Below are 20,274 nucleotides of genomic sequence, written 5' to 3' on the forward strand. Positions count from 1 at the left end.
AAACTTTTTTCACTTACACAGAAAGTCTATTCCATTGACAAATTGCTACAATGTTTATACTCAAGTTCAACTAATAAAGAATGTTTTGATTCTTGGCAGACTGCGCAGTTTTTTTTTCTTTTTGATGGCTGTGGCTCCAGAAGAGCAGAGAATCCTTTGCATAGAAAGAATTGTGAAACACTGATAACGATTGACGATTAATTGTATATATATATATATATATATATATATATCTCAGCCCTCAAATATTGCACTACTCGCCTGCACGGAGTTTGCAAGTGAATTGATCAGCAGTGGGAGTATGGAAAGGGCTGTGGTGTATCGGGTATGTGCCCCCCCCCCCCCCCCAGCCATACACACATCTCTGCCCCACACAGGCTCGCAGCGCGAGCTTTGCAAAAAAGAAGTGTACCAGCCAGCGCCGCCTCTCTCCACACATTGCCGCTTGGGACCGCCCCTCTCCACCCCCGATACATCCCCGCACTGCACAGGCTAGTACTGTACTGCAGGAGCCAGTGCTGCCCCTCTCCACCGTCCACACATTATCGCTCGAGACCGCCCCTCTGTACAGGCTAGTAGAAAAGCAGAGCTTTGCAAGGAAGTGTGCCAGCCAGCGCCGCCCCTCTCCACCGTCCACACATTGCCGCTCGGCACCGCCCCTCTCCACATCTCCATACCACACAGGCTAGCAGCAGATTTTTTTTTAAATAAATGCAGCAGCCGACACCACTTAGGACCGCCCCTCTACATCTCCCACACATCCAAGGAATGTGCTGACGCCTGACCCCCTGGCTGCATGGAACCGGTATGTAATAATGTGATACTCTGATGTTCTGGAGGCATTGGGGGATTGAATAAAAGGTTGTGCTGGATTGGGGGGGGGGGTAATTGGAGGCATAGGTCAGAATCACCCCCCCAATCCATTATACCTATGCCTCCAATTCTGCCCCCCTCGCCCCATTCTATCATACCTATGCCTCCAATCCCCCCCCCCCCCCATCTATCATACCATATGATAGAATTGGGGGGGGGGCGGAATTGGAGGCATAGGTATGATAGAATGGGGGTTTGCGGGGGGGGGGGCATAGGAGGCGCACAAAGCACAGGTTTGCTTGGGGGGGCATTGGAGGCAGAGACATACTGGGAAGAGGGATTATAGGTATAGAGGTGTGTTAGGGGGAGAAGGGATTGGAGACATAGGTGTGAAGGAGAGGGGAGGCATTGAAGGAGGCGTTGGAGGTAGAGGTGTACTGTGATGAAGCTAGAGGTGTACTGCGGGAGGCGTTGGAAGTTGAAGTAGTTTTTTGTCACTTAATTCTCAATAAAACATTTAAACAGTGTTATTTCAGGAGATCATTTACAAGGGTGTGTTTAGGGGCCTGGCAGGGTAGGATTTGGGCGCACTAATACAACAAATAAATATAGAAAATAGTGAACAATAAATTTACATACAAACGTAAAAAAGATAAACAGAAAAACACCTGTGAATGAACACAGCCCAGCTGCTAGCACACAAACAAACCAAATTTAAAGCAAAATAAATAAGTGCATCGCTAAAAGGCCCCTATATATAAAAGTGTATATGCACAAAAAATAATAAATAAAAAATAAACAATGATCCAACAGAGTCCCAAGGGGATGTTCACAGTTGTGAAACCAGTCAACCAAAAAACTTCAAAATGGAATGTTTCCCATCGTGGAGTTGAAACTCCCAACCGTCTCGGGCAGGGCTCGACAAAACCTGGGCCCAAGGTCGCATTTGCGACTAGAATTAGCGACCTGGCACCTGGGGCAGCACAGCTGGGGGTATCCTGTCTCCGTAGACCCCCCCCCACCCCCCGGCGTGATCGCGTCGGGCCAGGCCGCCGGTAATTGAGGCTGCGGCTTTGAGGCCTTCTGCGGTCCTATAGTTCCTTCTGGAATCTGGCGCCCTCTTGTGGTGGTCGTTGGTATGACAACCAGCAATGCTGGGCAGCACAGTGGTGTAGTGGTTAGCACTCTCACCTAGCAGTAAGAAGAGTCGCTGGTTCAAATCCCAAACAGGACACTACCTGCCTGGAGTTTGCATGTTCTCCTTGTGCCTGCGTGGGTTTCCTCTGGGCACTCCGGTTTCCTCCCACAATCCAAAGACATGCAGGTAGGTTAATTTGGCTTCTGTCCAAAAATTGGCCCTAGTATATGAATAGGGACCTTGCATTGTGGGCTCCTTGAGGGTAGGGACCGATGTGAGTGTGCAATGAACAGGGATAGGGACAATTGTAGACACTCACTCAGGTTGAACTGGATGGACTGGTGTCTTTATTCAACCTTACTAACTATGAATGCTAATGGAGCTTCCCCTGCCTGTTTTCACTGCCTGCCTATCTCTTTCCCTTTACTTAAAACCCCTAAACATTATATATATTTTTTTTATTTTAACAACCTAGAGAATAAAAACGGTGGTCATTGCAATGCTGTCTGTCACACCTTATTTGCGCAGCGGACTTACAAGCGCACTTTTTTGGGGAGAAAATTTAATAATAAAAAAAATAAAAATAAAGACAACAGTAAAGTTAGCCCAATTTTTTTTATATTGTGAAAGGTAATGTTACGCCGAGTAAATTGATACCCAACATGTCATGCTTCAAAATTGCGCCCGTTCATGGAATGGCGACAAACTTTTACCCTTTAAAATCTCCATAGGCGGCGTTTAAAAAATTTCTACACGTCTATTCCTACTGACCGCACTATGCCGGGTGTTAGTTCCTGTTCGCGTTCCAGCAGCTGGAATATGGCATACTAGGTGTTCCCAGATATGACGCTTATCGTGACTGCGTCATGTCCTGTGACGCCGGTCCCTGTCCACGCTCCCGTTTGTTGAGCGTGGTTTACAGACTTTCCCCGGATATGACGTCGATAGGTGAGGTTTACCTTCAACGTAATTTCCTTAGGTTTCGGAAGCGATGTCGCCGATTTCACTGGGATATAGTCGCCCATCATAAAAACTGGGGCGGCAAATCATGTGAAAAGGAATGCATGGAGGAGGTCTTGGCGCCATATAGGTGTGTGGGTTCGCTGTATGGCTACGGGTATCCAGATAGTAAATGCACTTACTTCCTGTTTCCGGTGTATATGCTGGAACGCAGGAAGTAGGATCACTCTCGGATGTGTGCGCTCTAGTTTGTGTTCCCAGTTAGACCTTGTATTTTGGGGCTTATGCCAACGTTTATTAATATTTGATACAGCATAGAATTGGTCAGGTATGTGAGCTATGTAGAGTGTCCTGTTTGTTCACGGCCTTAACTTTGTGTGAGCACATTCATGGGTTAACTTTGTGGGCGGTCATTTCCCATGGGCCTCTATTACTGCTTAATTATTTAGTTTATAAATTGTGGCAATGTGGGGGAGTCAGGTTATGCCCCAGTAAACGACTTTGCAGTCGAAACGCATAGGACCTGCATTTTCTGCTCCCCACATTGCCATTTTTGTTTTTATATAATTATCACATGATTTTTTTTTTTTTTTTTTACAGACTATTTGTTTTATTTCCGAATATTTTCAATAAACCGTCACTGGTTGTATTTCATCATGAGAGGTGTTTTTTATGCTTTTTCCCCTTATGGGGAATTTCCATGAGATATTTGGTGCCAAGTTCTACAGCTGTCCATGGCTCGGAAGGCTTATTTACCCCCCTCAATCGGAAACCATAAGGGATTTAAGACGAGGAACCCTGAGGTGAATTACCATCCGCCTGGTTATATCTGGGTTTGTGCTATCGGAGCCCTCCATAAGCTTTTACGCCACACTACTATATGGTGGATGTGTCCAACCTATCCGGTAAGAGTATCCACCTTCAATAAATTACTTTATAATCTGATTTCAAGAGTTTGAGGCCTGAGACGGTTGGTAGTTTCAACTAAAGTTTTAGCCACAAATGCCAGGAAAAAATTATAAAAGGTACACCATTCCTACTGTGAAATACGGAGGGCTAGGGCCTCTAGACCGAAACAACTAATTGATTAATCGACAATTAATCAATTATGAAAATAATCGATTAGTGCCCCAAGGTAATGCCCCTGAATCTCCCAATTGTTTTGTGCTGCTCTAAAGGTGAGGCTGAAACCATTAAAATTCTGTATTTGTGCCATTTTAATATCTGCCTAGAGTTAAATATTTTAATATAGCATTTAAGCACCGTAATGACAAAAATCTAGGTGTAACAATAGTGATCAGACTTGAAAATCTACAAGTGAACAGGTTGCACAAGGCAGCATTGCCCAGGATCAGAGGAACCAAACTATATAGGAGGGTCCCCTGAAGAACTGTACTGGTAAAGTTTGCTATTGGCCATTAGAAACTCATAAGCCGATTTTAAAAAGGGGCATTCATTCTGTACTTCATTTTCGTTTTTCTATATTCACCTTAAAATAAATAAAAAAGGAAGAAGTAGTATACTGGATGTCATAAGGCCATACATAATCTTTAACTGTTTTGGTTTGCCACCAAAATCTTTCACCAAAATTAAAGTAGAACTAGCTTTTATATGGTAATCTCCCCCCACCCCCATAAAACAAATTAGTCTTCTAGGCAGTGTGGACCACCTAGAGCCAATGCAGCCTACACTGTGTTCCAATTTAAAACAGAGGGCTTGGTATGCCAGAGCATGATAAATAATAAACAGGAGACTAGTGTGGACTGCCATAATCGTCTATAGTACCAGTATAAAAATCCCAGCAATAATTTTTACTCCAGTTAGGTTTTTATTTTATTTATAGCTGATAATCTTTTAGAAAAAATCTATTTCTAAATTAAACAATGCCCAGAAAAAACCCAAAATTAATCTAACAAATATTCTGGATGCAGACTTCAACGTGTAGTATTTACTGTCTTCTTTGTGAAACACCTAGATTTACCATATTATAACATTGGGTACCCACCTATATAGCTTCTTGGCTGCACAAATAGAGATGTCAAGCGTTACACCAGAAGCAGTACGCAGGCGGTCAGGAAACATTTCCGTCAGTCCCCAAAGTCTTTCTGATAAAGTCTCATCCAGCTAGAAAAATACAAATACCGGTAGTTAAGACAATGAGATTAAAATTCTCTAAAGTGACTCCACTGACCACCAAGACTGTTTGGGGAAAGATGGTACTCATCCCTACAAGGTGACAGAGCTCTTTGCATTAACAGCATCAGCTGGGGCGCGATATGAAAGTAGACTTTCAAGGGGTCACTATTTGCAAATTCTGTGGGGTCTACCAGAGATCTTTACCTTTTACAGGTATGAAGATCCATTTTTGGATACTCACTCTCAGCATTTAGTTCATACTGAAATTTGCACTTGTTTGAACCTTCTGCTTTTAATACAATAAAACTTGGGTGTCCTGCCATGAGGGTCCTCGTTCAGGAACTTCCAGTTATAGTGTGAGGACACTGTTTCTCAACTGCATTCCAGTGTTGTCACCCTGACAAAGTGGCTTCAGATAGTGACTACAAGGGGTCTTTTCAACCCATATTACACACACATAGCACACTGTTGTCAGTGTCACATCACAAAACCCACCCTGAGAAATACTATGCAGGGTATACATAGACAGAAAGTGGCTGCAAAAAGGATACAGAAGCTCAGCAGCACTAAGAAACAATATGAAAAAAAAAAGGCAGACATTGGTTACAATACACAGGGCTTTAGCACACTAAATGCTATTTAGTCAGGGTTTACATCTACCTGAAAACATTCAAAATAATAAAATGGTCTATGGTGTGCATAACACACAGGCTCAACTTCAAAAAAGCTTTGGAATAGTAAAGAAAAAAACACTAGGAAGATACTGGAGCGTTTAATAAAAGACCACATCGACGAGTTCTTGCTGAACAAAAACACTTTAAGCAACAGACAACATGGATTCATGAAAGACAGAAGTTGTCAGACAAATCTGATTTCTTTTTATGAGGAGGTAAGTAAAACCTTGGACAGAGGGGTGACGGTGGACGTGGTATACTTGGATTTTGCAAAAGCATTCGATACAGTTCCCCACACACGGCTCATGTGTAAGGTAAAGTCTACTGGTTTGGAAATATCAGTTTGTAAATGGATAGAAAATTGGCTAGAAGACAGAATTCAGAGAGTAGTGGTTAATGACTCTTACTCTGAATGGTCTAAGGTTATCAGTGGTGTACCCCAAGGTTCAGTGTTGGGACCCTTACTTTTTAACATCTTTATAAATGATATTGGGTCTGGGATCAAAAGTAATATTTCTGTCTTTGCAGATGACACCAAGATATGCAGTGCAATAACGTCTTTACAGGATGTCTCCAATTTACAAGCCGACCTCAATACACTGTCTAATTGGGCGACTATGTGGCAGATGAGGTTTAATGTTGATAAATGTAAAGTTATGCACTTGGGGCCTAAGAATATGTATGCATCGTACATGCTAGGGGGAGTACAACTGGGGGAATCCATAGTGGAGAAGGATCTGGGGGTTTTGGTAGACCATAAGCTCAATAACAACATGCAATGCCAAGCTGCTGTTTGCAAAGCGAGCAAAGTCCTTTCTTGTATTAAGAGAGGTATGGACTCCAGAGAGAGAGATATCATTTTGCCCCTGTTCAAATCATTAGTAAGACCTCACCTGGAATATGCCGTTCAGTTTTGGGCACCAGTTCTCAAAAAGGATATTGGGGAACTGGAGAAAGTGCAGAGAAGGGCAACCAAACTGATAAGAGGCATGGAGGAACTCAGCTATGAGGAGAGATTAGAGGAACTAAATTTATTCACTCTTGAGAAGAGGAGAATAAGGGGGGATATGATCAACATGTTCAAATACATTAGGGGTCCATATAGTGAACTTGGTGTTGAGTTCTCTGTACGGTCAACCCAGAGGACACGGGGGCACTCTTTACGTCTAGAGGAAAAGAGATTTCATCTTCAAGTACGGAAAGGTTTCTTCACAGTTAGAGCTGTGAAAATGTGGAATAGACTCCCGCCAGAGGTGGTTCTGGCCAGTTCAGTAGATTGCTTTAAGAAAGGCCTGGATACTTTCCTGATGGTACATAATATAACTAGGTACTAACATAGGTAAAGTTGATCCAGGGAAAATCCGATCGCCTATTGGGGGATCAGGAAGGAATTTTTTTCCCCTGCTGTAGCAAATTGGAGCATGCTCTGCTGGGTTTTTTTTTCGCCTTCCTCTGGATCAATTGTGGGCATAAAATTGGGTATCTGGATTGTACGATTATTTTTTATTTTATTTATTTGTTTTTAGGGTTGAACTGGATGGACTTGTGTCTTTTTTCAACCTGACTAACTATGTAACTATGTAACTATGTAACTAGGGTTTCACCAATACGACTTTTTTTTTTAAAATGAGTACAAGTACCGATACATTAAAAGTTACATTAAAAAAAAGTAATTATTTTTATACAACTTATTTTGGTGGGGGGGTAGTGGACAGAGTCAGTGTTTTTTTTTTAACAGACCCCTGATATCTACCTTTTGAGACAAGGAAAGGGATTGAGGACACAGACTCCCCAGTCCCTTTCTCTGCAGCCTCAACTGTAATGAAGACGAATGTACAAAAACAGAGGCGTCTGTTCAGTCATAAAGTGAAGCATTGTTTACACAGTTTACGATGCTCAGTTATGGACAGTCAGTGATCATTGACCGTTCATTCAGAAAAGGAAGGAGCCAGTAAATGACATGCATAACGATTACTTCTTCCGCTCTCCATCTGGACAGATCTGGGAGGGACCAGAGGATGACACCAGGAGCCAGAGGAGGACACCGGGGGTGATCGGTGCGGCGGTGGGGGCCGTTATAAGCAACAATCTCCCTGTATAGCTTTCAATAAAGCAGCTGACAGCTGCGGGAGGGAGGAAGATGATGATTAAAAGATCAAAAGCTATACAGGGAGATTGGTGCTTATAACTGCCCCCCACCAATGTCGGATTAAGCATCGGAGCATTTGCACGGGTACACGTACTTGTGCAAATGCTTGGTATCGGTGCAACCCAAGAAAAAAAACTATGATGATGGTACACAATCACTGCTTTAAAGTGGTTGTAAACCCTTTACAACGACTTTAGGCTTACCTGTAGCTACACTGGATATCTCCTAAACCTGCATGGTTTAGGAGATATTCCTGCATTTGCTTAAGCAAACTGAACCTACGTGCCATGGCTTCAGTTATACTGTGCCGTAACCGGTGGCTCCCATGCACATGCGTGGCAGACACGTCATTGTGGCTCCAGCCAATCACAGCGGCGGAGCCTAGATACCCGGATTTAACCCCCCGGGAGAGATGTTGGTCGCAGGAGTGGTGAACGAGGACCGCTGCAGGGGGCTTCGTTCTAAGGCAAGTAATTCATAATGAGCCAGTATGCTATGCATACTAGCTCATTATGCCTTTGCCTTGTATTTTTTATTTTATTTTAAGGGTTTGCAACCACTTTAAACTCTCTCATAGTTAATAGCAGTAACCAGTGTAGTCTCCTAGGATTAGTCAATATTTAAACCGCTACTCTAGTGAGAATAAGAATAATCATTGTCATATGATATATCAGTGTTCATTGTTGCCAAAATGAAAAGGATCATACAAAGAAACTTTCACCATGGGGACAGGTACCCGTCAAACGAAACCTGTCAGTAATATAAAACAGATACATTAAAATGGATTTTGGATAGAAAGGTCAGTGCCCCTTGTCAGACCTTACTGCTATCTGGGGCACCGACAGAGATTTCTAGATTTCTCTTTACTTTCTGGTCTAGACAACCTTTTATTAACCTATTTAACCACATAAGGACCAGGCTTTTTCTGGTACTTTGTGTACAATCAGTTTTGCTAGAAAATTATATAGAACCCACAAACATATATATTTTTTTAAAGCAGAGGCACTAAAGAAAAAAAATTGGTGGATTTTGCAATGTTAAAATCCGTGTGACAGATACTCTTTATGGAGGGAAAACAAGGAAAGAAAGAGAAAGTCACATGGCCTGGTGCACTATCCTTGGTGAAGTTTTACAGAAGTAGGTGGAATACTCACATTTAGTAACTTGAATAAGATCATATATTTCTTCTAAGAGTTAGATTCCACCTACTTCTGTTTTTTGATAAAACTTTTCACCAAGGATATTGCACCAGGCCGCACTCCTTTTTCTTTCCTTGCTTTAATTCTTTGAATTCCTCCTAGTTGGCTGAGACGTGCAATATCCGACCAAGAAGTACAACACATTGTATCTAGGCCCTCTGCATAGCACAGAAGAGATTTTTCAGCTGATATTACTCTTTATGAGAGGGATCCGGGCTTAGGACCCCAAACCCCTCCTCCTTAAAAAGCATTAAAAACACCAAATATCTGTATTTTTATATGCTATGAGTTTTCAAAAATGGCCCTTTTTAAATCCGGGAACACGTCCCCTCCCGCTGTTGGTAATAGCAATCGAGCAGCTAGTTAGCTGCCAACTCTAAAAAACAATACTGCAGCTGCAGGCATCATCCCAGTACAACCACTTGAAGACCAGATGTTGTTCCAGATATTAAAGTCTTGTGTTTTAATTTAAAAACAAAGATGTTATACTTGCCTGCTCTGTGTAGTGGGTTTGCACAGAGCAGCCCAGATCCTCCTCCTCTTGGATCCCATGCCAGTGCTCCTGGCACCTCCCCCCTTGCTCAGTGCCCCCACAGCAGGCAGCTTGCTATAGGGGCACCAGAGCTAAACCACTGCTCTGTGTGTCCATTCACACATGGAGCGGTGGCTCGCCCCCCTCCCCATCTCCCGATTCGCTCACTTGCTGTGATTGACAGCAGCAGGAGCCAATTGCTCCCATTGCTGCCAAAAACCTAAAACACACAGTGTTTAGGTGCACACAGAATCTGGTGCAGCTGTGCATTAAAACCTTGAAGCCAGTTAGTTATACTTTAAGCTAAAATAAAGGAACTAAAAAGGCAAAACTTTTTTAGTCTTGGATAGAGTTTAGAACACCTGTCAGGGTTTTACTGCCGTCTGTGCCCCCATTACGGAGATTCACCCTCTCTATTTGGTCTGTTTACCATTATCATTGAAAATGAAAAGTAAAAGAAAGTCCCAAATTTTGGGTTGTCCCCAGAAAATAATAGAAGGCAAATCTTCCAATGGGGACAATGGTTTTGGTGATAATTCTTCAATTTGTAGGGATTTCCTCTCACTTCCTGATTGGCTATGGGTCAGGAAGTGAAGTTAAATCCCCCCCCAATGGGACACATGACAAAAAAAAAAAAAAAAGAAAGTGGTTGTCACCCTCCCTTGCTCTATCCAAAATATAAAAACAGAAAAAAAAATGATTTAACAAGCTGAAGTTAGAAGCTGATTTGTTACCATGAGGCGTGTACCAAATGGAAATTTTGGTGCCCATACTGAATATGTAGGATGCATTTTGCCGAAAACAACAGTTAATATTTATATATAATTGTATTATTCCATTTTTAATTAATATCATCAATTTCAATTAATATGCATTTATTGTTGGCAATCATTGGCATCTTTAGTGCAAGAAAAACGCAGTCTGCAGTCTCTGACAATCTCTTGTATCATGTCTGCAATCTTTTATCTCAACAAACACACTGCTAATATTATTAGGAAAATTTCCATTTGGTGCACCTCTAGCAGACATGGTACTGGAGATGGTCAGACTGCAAACATGATACAAGAGATCAACGCGGCCTCATCAGTGCCCATGTGATGCAGCCCCGCCAGTGCCCACGTCAGGGCTGGGCTCAGCCCTTCTCTGAACTGGCCGCTCAGCTGTTGGCTAATTGCCAGCTCCTATTTCAGTTACTCAGCTGTTGATATCCTGCTCGTCAAGCCTACTTAAGCCGTCCAGTTCAGAGGAGCTCTGCCTTCGCCTTGGCCACATCACAGAAACTCTACTGCAATCCTGTTCAAGACTTGCTTTACTGACATTACTTCTGACTTGGCTAACTATCCGTACCGATTACTGAACTTTCGTTATGTTTTGACTACATTTGTTCTTTTTACTTTTATTATTAAACAAGTGTGATTTAACTGTATTTCTGTCTCTGCCCGATTTCATTTACTCTGACAGTAGGCAAAGGCCATGAAGGCCATCAAGGATGAGACAGCAGTCCGAGAGATACCCACTGAGCTGGAGAAGTTGATCACGTTTGTCACCTTCACTGACTAACTCTGTACCAGGAGGTATGGGAGGTACGGGTGGGACTGCAAAGCTCGGAGACAAGAGTAGAGTACAGGAGGCTTCCGCAAGCGCTCCTTAGAGTCTCGTACTGCCATGCTCCAGACATACCATTCTCCCAAGGCTGCTGGCCACCCTGGGAAGAATCAACTCTTTTGGGTAATTTCCCAAAAATTCTGGTGGCCTAGTCTACGTGCTGATGTGACTGCCTTCGTAGGTGCCTGTTCCGTGTGTGCTCAGAGTAAGACTCCACGACACCTTCCAGTGGGACTCCTACAACCCATACCCAATGGAGAGAGGCCACCAGTCTATGGATTTCATTGTGGAGTTACCCAACTCCCAGGGCAAAACAGTTATCCTTATAGTGGTTGACCGGTTCTCAAAGATGCGTCATTGTATTCCACTTAAGAAGTTACCCACTTCTAAGGAACTGGCTTCCATTTTTGTTTGGGAAGTCTTTTGCTTACATGGACTACCAAATGTGATGGTCTCGGACAGGGGTAGTCACAGTTTGTATCCCAGTTCTGGCGAGCCTTTTGTGCAGTTTAGGATTCAGCTTGCTTTTTCCTCTGCTTATCACCCACAGTCTAATGGGGCCGCAGAACGAGCCAATCAGTCCTTGGAGCAATTCCTACGTTGCTATATTTCTGACCATAATTACCGTGGTACCGTGAACAGAGTTTGCTCACAACAGTGCCTTGAATTCTGCTTCCTGATTGTCCCCGTTTATGGCGAATTATGGTTTCCAAGCTTCCATGTCGCTTGACTCGTTTGTTCCACAGAATATTCCTACGTTAGAGCATCTCCATGGTCTTCATCACTTGGGCACAAGTCCAGGAGGCTTTGCAACATGCTAATGATAGGTACAAACTCCATGTTGACAGCAGACGTCTGCCTGCGCCTTCCTACCAGGTTGGGGACAGGGTCTGGTTGTCATCTCGCAACCTCTGATTTCGTGTTCCCTCACTGAAGTTCACACCTCGGTTTATTGGGCCTTTCTGTATTCTTCGCAGGACTTAACTCAGTAGCTTGCGCATTAGACCTTCCTTCTAATATGCGTATTTTGAATTTATTTCATGTCTCCTTATTAAAACCTTTGATCTGCAACCGTTTTACTACCTCAGTGCCATGTCCTCACCCTGTACAGGTGGAGAACCATGAAGTACAGTCCATTGTTCCATGGGTGCATACAATACTTGGTGCATTGGAAAGGGTACGGTCTGGAGGAAAGCTCTTGGGTCTCATCCACGCATGTACATGCCCCTGTTCTCTGTGATTTCCATAGACGTTTTCCCCTCAAGCCTGGTGGTCCTCCGAGGGGGAGGGGTTGTTGAGGAGGGGATACTGTCAGGGCTGGGCTCAGCCCTTCCTTCTCTGAGCTGGCCGCTCAGCCGTCGGCTAATTGCCAGCTCCTATCTCTCCACAGTTACTCAGCTGTTGACGATATCCTGCTACTTAAGCTGTCCAGTCCAGAGGAGCTCTACCTTCGACTTGGTCAGATCACAGAAACTATCTCCTGCGATCCTGTTCAAGATTTGCTTTGCTGACATTACTTCTGGCTTGGCTGACTATCCATTCTGGTTACTGAACTTTGGCTATGTTTTGACTATGTTTGTTCTTTTTAGTTTTATTATTAAACAAGTGAGATTTAACTGTACTTCTGTCTCGGCCTGATTTCATGGCTTCCGACAGCCTGATAGTGCGATCTCACGCTGTGTCACAGAGCTGGATCTGAATCACCGTGCAGCTTCTGTATTGCTGTCCCGGCTCCTATGAGACACATGGCACCAGTGACTCCCAGTGTGCCGTTTATCACAAGAGGTGCTCTAGGAGGCGGGACATTGTTACAGGGGCTGCATGGCGATTCAGATCCAGCTCTGTGACAAAAACAGGAGATTGCGCTACCAATCACTGGTGAGGCTGCATCCCATGATGTGAGGATAGGAGGATTCTGTGTGCACCAGTTTAGTAAAATCTTCCCCAAAGTATCCAGTGAACAAGCAGTGGAAGAGAACAGCAAACAACACTGCAGCTTCCACTTATTAGAACTCAGCTGTTATTCCACTGAATGAGTGTAATACAGTAATCAAACATTCTTAGGCAGGCCATACATTATGCAATTTTCTTTCCTTCAACCACATGCTGAAGGAACTACTGTATGTACTGTACATGGAACTACTGTACTCTGAAAGCGGGAGGTTTCCCAGCCTCCAAAATACAATGCCGCTATCAGCAGCAGTTTACAGTGATCCAGAAGTCCCAGCAGTCACGGATGTTCTCTGGTGCGCGCCTCAGTGGGCGCGTGAGAGCGGGATTCTGGGAGGATGTCACTGTATGCCCCTCAGAGTTATGCAACCGCCCTGTAGCCGTCATTTGGCTATGGTCCGGTTGGCAAGCAGTTAAAAATTGTCTCCGGGACAGAAATATCTTTAACAGACAGGAAGTGAATCTCTCTCTATTATAGAGCTGCACGATTAGCCGTTAAGGATTGAGATTGCGATTTTCCCCCTTGGTGATCTTAAAACATTTTCTCAATTCTATGCAGAGTTCTCTGCTCAGCCGTCAAAAAACAAAACAAAACAAAAAAAAACAAAAAACAGGTAGTCTGCCTAGTTTCACAACATTTCTTAGCCTGAGCCAACTATAAACATTGTAAGGTTTTGCTCTTAAGATCAAAAGGAATGAATTGGTCTGTAAATGAGGGAAGTTTAACCACTTAAAGCCTTTGACACTTGTTAGTTTCAAGTTAAAATAATTTTTTTTTTTTACTGGAAAATTACTTAGAACCCGCAAACATTATTTTTTTTTTAAAGCAGAGACCCTAGAGAATAAAGTGGTGGTTGTTGCAATATTTTATGTCACACTGTATTTGCGCAGTGGTGTTTCAAATGCAATTTTTTGGGAAAAAAGATACACTAATGAATAAAAAAGAAACAGCCCAATTTATTTTGTGTAATATGAAAGATGATGTTACGCTGCAAGAAACATGATCTAAACAAAAATATTGCGATTCTCATTTTGGCCAGAATCGTGCATCTCTATTCTAAAAAAAAAATAAAAAAAATAAAAATAAATGTTTAAAGGGTAAGTTCACCTTTACAGAAAATCTGTAAGGTGAACTTACACTGGACCCCCTTGGTCCCCCTAACCGGCTGCGACACACCGGGTCACTGCTTCACCGGTCTGGGGGTTTGAAATCCCAGCAGCTTAATCTCCTAAACATACCTCGTAAAAGATACGCATTCTAATTGGTTGGCGCTGACCAATCAGGACCCTCCTAGTCTGTCCTGTCAGCGCTGGAGAAGAGGAGAGAAAGCCAATGGGATTTCAAATCCCTGGACCGGTTGTGAGCGACCTGATGTGTCACAGCAGATAATCATGGGACTCCAAGTCAGCAGGACCAGGGGGAGTGGGTTCAGTCTAAGTTCACCTTACAGGGTTTTTTTTAAAGGTGAACTTACACTTTAAAGCGGGAGTCCACCGGGACTCCGCGTTTTTTTTTTTTTTTTAAAGTCAGCAGCTACAAATACTGCAGCTGCTGACTTTTAAAATAGTGACACTTACCCGCCCAGCGCGCCCGCGATGTCGGCACCCGAAGCCGATCTCTAGATCGACACTCGAGTGCTGCCGCCGCCATCTTGGGTATGGGAATCAGGAAATGGAGCCTTTCGGCTTCATTTCCCGGTTCCCTACTGCGCATGCGCGAGCCGCGCTGCGCAATGAGAACAGTCCCCGCTGCCTCTGGGATCTGTGCGTTTCCCAGCAGGCAGCGGGGCACTTGCGGAAAGGGGCGTAATGTACTCCCCTTTCCGCAGAGAGCTAGCCCGGAAGTGGGTGCAGTTACCTGGATTATCCAGGTAACTGCACCCCCCTCCCCCCTGAAAGGTGCCAATTGTGGCGCCGGAGGGGGGGAGGAATCCGATGAGCGGAAGGTCCATTTTAGGGTGGACCTCCGCTTTAAGGCAGGGGTGCCCAACCAGTGGCCCGCGGAGCCCTCTGATGTGGCCCACGACCTCCTGCTCTGAGATAGAATAGAAAGAATACTGTTATTAAAGGTTTATTACTAAAATCACAGTGTATATATGGGCATATCTTTTCTGCAGTGGTTACTGGACTGCTTTCAAACTGATCCACAGGTGCAGAGAAATTTACCTGCGGGTTACCTGCACTGAGCCATAGATTTCTATTATTACCTGCGAGCTTGGTGAGCTTTCTGAAAGTGCACCAAACCTGCAGAATATAATAGAAGTCTAATGCACACTGCAGGAAAGCCAAAAGTACACTGCGTTGCACACGTGCTGCGTGTAAACTGCAGCGCATCAGTGTGAAAGCAGCCTTCGACCCCTTTCACACAGTCATTCTGACAGTCAGACCAATTGGACCCTCCATTCATCTCTAAGTAGTGGCAGACATAAACAGACTCATGTTCTACCTCCAATACGATCTGCTAAAAATTATCGTGGGTTGTATCCCTGTCCAGTCTCAAAATGCAGAGTGGACACGGACATGCCATCCACCCGCTCCGCTCACTGTGGCCCGTGACCAAGTCGCTTAAGTGGCCCTCGCTCTTCAAAAGGTTGGGCACCCCTGCTTTAAGGTATACAGTAATACTTTGGTTTACGAGTAATGCGGTATACAAGCGTTCTGAAAGATGAGCAACATTTTTTTTACATTTTGTCTTGATATACGAGCAGTAGTTTTACTGTAAAAACAAAGTAATTACACTCACAATGGTAAGGGGTCTGGTGTTCATGTAAAGCCACTGTGTATATGTACAGTAAAGCTGTCGGAGATACCCAGAGACACTCCCAGTTAAAGTGATGTCAACAGTTCCCTAGTGTCTCCACGTTCTCCTGGAAGCACTGGGAGCCACCATCACCTCTGAACCTCTGGCCACACATAGCGCTGTGTACATCAGCGGCTTTACATGAATGAGCTCCAGACTCCTTAACAGAGTGTAATTTATTTTTTTGTTACATTAAAACTCAACACAGAGGTACAGTATTCATATTCCACTGTATTCCTATTACAATACTGTACAGTATTAATATGAGCTTTTTTATATGAATAAATGGTTGTGGAATTATCTAAGTTTCCATTATTTCTTATGGGGAAATTTGCTTTGATATGAGTGCTTTGGATTACAAGCATGCTTCTGGGACGAAATTATGCCCACAATCCAAGGTTTTACAGTAGATACTTTAAAGAGGAACTTTGCTCCCCTTGCCTTTTTTTAACCTCTTGTCATGCAGTATTGTCCTTGATTCCCATACTTACCTTCCGAATAGATTCCACATCACCTTACTGCGATCCGCTGCTCAGGCGTCACAGGCCGGGTCCTTTGTCACCATTCTGGTCCACATGTGTTATCGTGAATGGTCTCCTTCTTCTGAGTCCCGGTAACCTTCCTCCTGCTCCGCTGTTTGTTCGCCTCCTGAGATAGGTTATGTGGATAGGCCAGGTTGATGTGAGAGCAGGACAGGTCATTCTTGCTCAGGAACAAACTGCAGAAGCCGAAGGAGGGGGTTGGAAGACAGGGGGGTATACCAGCATGACCGATCAAAAGTCCTCTTTAACGTTCAATGCTGGAGGACTGGCACTTGGCATAGAGAGCGGCACCCTCCAATGTAATGCAGCAGCCTGACCTCTAACTACATGGCACTAACAGGTGCGCTTTAATCAGCCAGGTGGGTAGACAACCTTCTTCTGCTTTATATGTGCTGTGGAACAAGTCTCAGCACGTACACTTCTACAGTCCCACTGCAGCTATGGAGGATGGTGCAGGGTGTGATCTATCTGCAATGTAAACTAAAAAAACATCAATTCCACTACTAAGCTGCTGAAACGAGAATCACCTCATCGTCGTCATCATCTTCCTCATCCTCAATCTCCGGGTTCCTAGCCGCGATAAGCGCGCTTTCCAGGGGAGCGTCTGACAGCGACATGACTTCCTAACGTGCGGGCACACACAGGGGTCACCCACCAGGAACTACGTCACCGGAAGCGCCAGGCAAAACACTATAGAGGCAGAATACATAGGAAGAGAGTGAAGAAGAGAGAGACTAGCGCCCTCTACTGCTGCTGTGTGCGCAAAACAACTCCGCTGCATATGTCAGAAACAAACTTTTTTGGGTTTGAAGTATGTTTACGTTTTCCAGTTTGGTCCTCAATTCCAGCTCTTTTGCAGGGTTCTTCAATCAGATCGTAGATATAGCACATCAAAAGCGCCTTTTTTTCATTGTGGAAATTGAAGGGTTAAGGGGCTGTAAACTTTGGTTTTGTTTTTTTAAATAAATAAATAAAAATAATAAGCAGGTTTATATGTGCCTGCTCTGTACAATGGTTTTGCACAGAGTGGCCCCAATCGTCCTCTTCTGAGGCCCCCCACTGGTGCTCTAGGCTCCTCCTCTTCTGCATGCACCATCATAAGAGTCTACTTTCTATGGTGGAGCATGCGCAGCTGCTCTCCTGATTCCTGTTCTGTGTGTCCATACACAGTGCAGCTTGGCCCTGCCCCACCCCCTGCTCACAGGATTTGATTCACAGCAGTGGGAGCCAATGGCTCCTGCTGCTGCCTCTCTATCCTGTGAGAGAGAAGAGAGAGACACTGCAGACAGGCACAGCACTGGATCAAGTGAGAACTCAGGTAAGTACAGCCCTCACATTTTTGTAAATATTTTATTATATCTTTTCATGTGACAACACTGAAGAAATGACACTTTCCTACAATGTAAAGTAGTGAGTGCACAGCTTGTATAAGAGTGTAAATTTGCTGTCCCCTCAAAATAACTCAGCATACAGCCATTAATGTCTAAACCACTGGCATCAAAAGTGAGTACACCCATAAGTCAAAATGTCCAAATTAGGCCCAATTAACCATTTTCCCTCCCTGGTGTCATGTGACTCGTTAGCATCACAAAGTCTCAGGTGTGAATGGGGAGCAGGTGTATTATCTTTGGTGTTATCGCTCTCACTCTCTCATATTGGTCACTGGAAGCTCAACATGGCACCTCATGAGGATCTGAAAAAAAGAACTGCAGCTCTACATAAAGATGGCCTAGGGCCCTAGACTATAAGAAGATTGCCAAGACCCTGAAACTGTGCTGCAGCATGGTGGGCAAGACAATACAGGAGTTTAATAGGACAGGTTCCACTCAGAACAGGCCTCGCCATGGTCAACCAAAGAAGTTGAGTGCACATGCTCAGCGTCATATCCAGATGTTGGCTTTGGTTAATAGACATATGAGTGCTGCCAGCAATACTGCAGAGGTTGGGGGGGGGGGGGGCAACCTGGCAGTGCTGGAAAGACTGGAAACTTGGGGTGCAGAAACATAGAACAGAAAGACAGAGAAATACAGAGAATCAAACTCTGGATATATGACATAATAAATTTGATCAGGTCAATAAAACTGTTTCACTGTACTAACATGCTTTCTCCTAGCAGATGCAATTGCTGTAAAATGTTCTAATATAGACTGAATATATCCACCATAAAAACCTAATAACCTGAATAATGCATTTGAATGTATCTGCAAAGCTTTGTGCAATCAAAATGCCACCGACAACAACAGAGAGAGACGATCACTACAAATTTCAAATAACCAAAGTTCATTTTTGTGATATGAATGTTTGTGGAAATTTGTATCATAATAAATACTGTGTCAAACATATTTCATTTACAATTAAATGTGATGATGTATAATATTACAAAAACATGGGATCGTTCTCCCATCTGCCATGTCTGTGGTAGAGAAAAAGACCCTATATATATATATATAAAAAAAAAAAAACAGTAATGAGAAAGAGAAAGAAGAATGCTGATAAACAGAAGAAAAATTGAAGAGAAATGAATTAGAATCAATATCAAGTGAATATGCCAATAGGTATACAGGCGCTTCTTGAAGCCATGCAGGTATATGTGTTAATTTATATATAGTATACAGCAAATATATATGGATATCCTGCCCCAAATACACACATGACATGCATGAACGGCGGTATAGAAATCCATAGCTATCCATGCATATCAATGTGATATTACATCACATAAAATGAAAAATATGAATAAATGAATAGGGCACCAATATCAATCCAATCCACTTCAATGATAACTATTCATAAAAATAAGAAATGTCCCAATCAAAATTTAAGCCTGCTGGTTTTCTTGCACGTAAAGTGAGTATCCAGTAAACTTCCTTTCTACACAAGAAGCCAAACTTGTCACCAGCTCTGATGGGCGTACTTATTTTCTCCATGCCCTGAATGACAAGACTGGATGTATTTTTATTATGGTGTTGAACCCATTGCCTGGCCACATTGGTAGAGTGGTCTTTTTCTATATCATGTAGGTGATCATATAGAGTATAGACGGTCCCTCAGACATTGGGTTGTCCTTGCTGCATACTGAATCTGACATGCGGTGCATGCAATGACATACACTACATAGCGTGTATTACAGTTAATAAAGGATCTAATCCCTAAAGATTTGCCTGTGGACAACGAAGTGACACAGTCACCTCTTTTAATAAAGGAACAATATGAGCAACTGCTCATGCCACATTTAAAAGTGCCCTTAAACTGTAACCAGTGCATGGGTGGTCACTCGCTAGTATATAGGCTAGGTCACAACCATCTGCCCAAAGTGGTCTTTTTGGGATGTTTACACTCTGAATGAGTATTTTACAGCTGAAAAAATCCCACAGGGATTGAGAATCAAAAAATTCCAGATGTTTGACTTGTGTAATGAAGCATTGAAAAAGGAGTGGACAGACACACTGTCAGCATGTTCATTCCAATTAATGAGAATCATTGTTAAATCAAAGAAGATAGATTTGGATTGTATCCAAGGTGAAATGTCCACCATTCAAAGATTTATCTGCACAGAAAGATCATGCCAGCTTTTAGGAATTAGATGGACAACTCAGTAAAAGATTGGACAAGTTGGAGAAGGGAGTATAGTCACTAAGAGAAACGTATCAGAGATCGAATTGACTATGAAAACAATGTGTATGCATGGGGAAAAAAAAACTTTTTTTCAACCAGGTCGATCTCCAAAAGTCTCAACCAAAAAACATGTACGTTTCTCTGATCAAGAGAGTGATCCA

General features: G+C 43.3%; 1 protein-coding gene across 1 annotated transcript in view; it reads right to left on the minus strand.

The window, feature by feature from the left end:
• TOMM22 (translocase of outer mitochondrial membrane 22) overlaps positions 1 to 17,193 on the minus strand; it is a 49,456-nt gene extending 32,263 nt beyond the window's left edge. The window contains exons 1-2 of the mRNA XM_077452295.1: positions 17,026 to 17,193; positions 4,917 to 5,035 (exon numbers count right to left, since the gene is read on the minus strand). Of these exons, the coding sequence (XP_077308421.1) occupies positions 4,917 to 5,035; positions 17,026 to 17,115 (209 nt within the window). The 5' untranslated portion in view covers positions 17,116 to 17,193. The remainder of the gene's footprint in view (positions 1 to 4,916; positions 5,036 to 17,025) is intronic.
• Between the last annotated feature and the right edge of the window lie 3,081 nt (positions 17,194 to 20,274).

Source organism: Lithobates pipiens, unplaced genomic scaffold (assembly GCF_037356315.1).
Source record: "Lithobates pipiens isolate NorthernLeopardFrog02 unplaced genomic scaffold, aLitPip1_a1.2 Scaffold_23, whole genome shotgun sequence".
Lineage (NCBI taxonomy): Eukaryota > Metazoa > Chordata > Amphibia > Anura > Ranidae > Lithobates > Lithobates pipiens.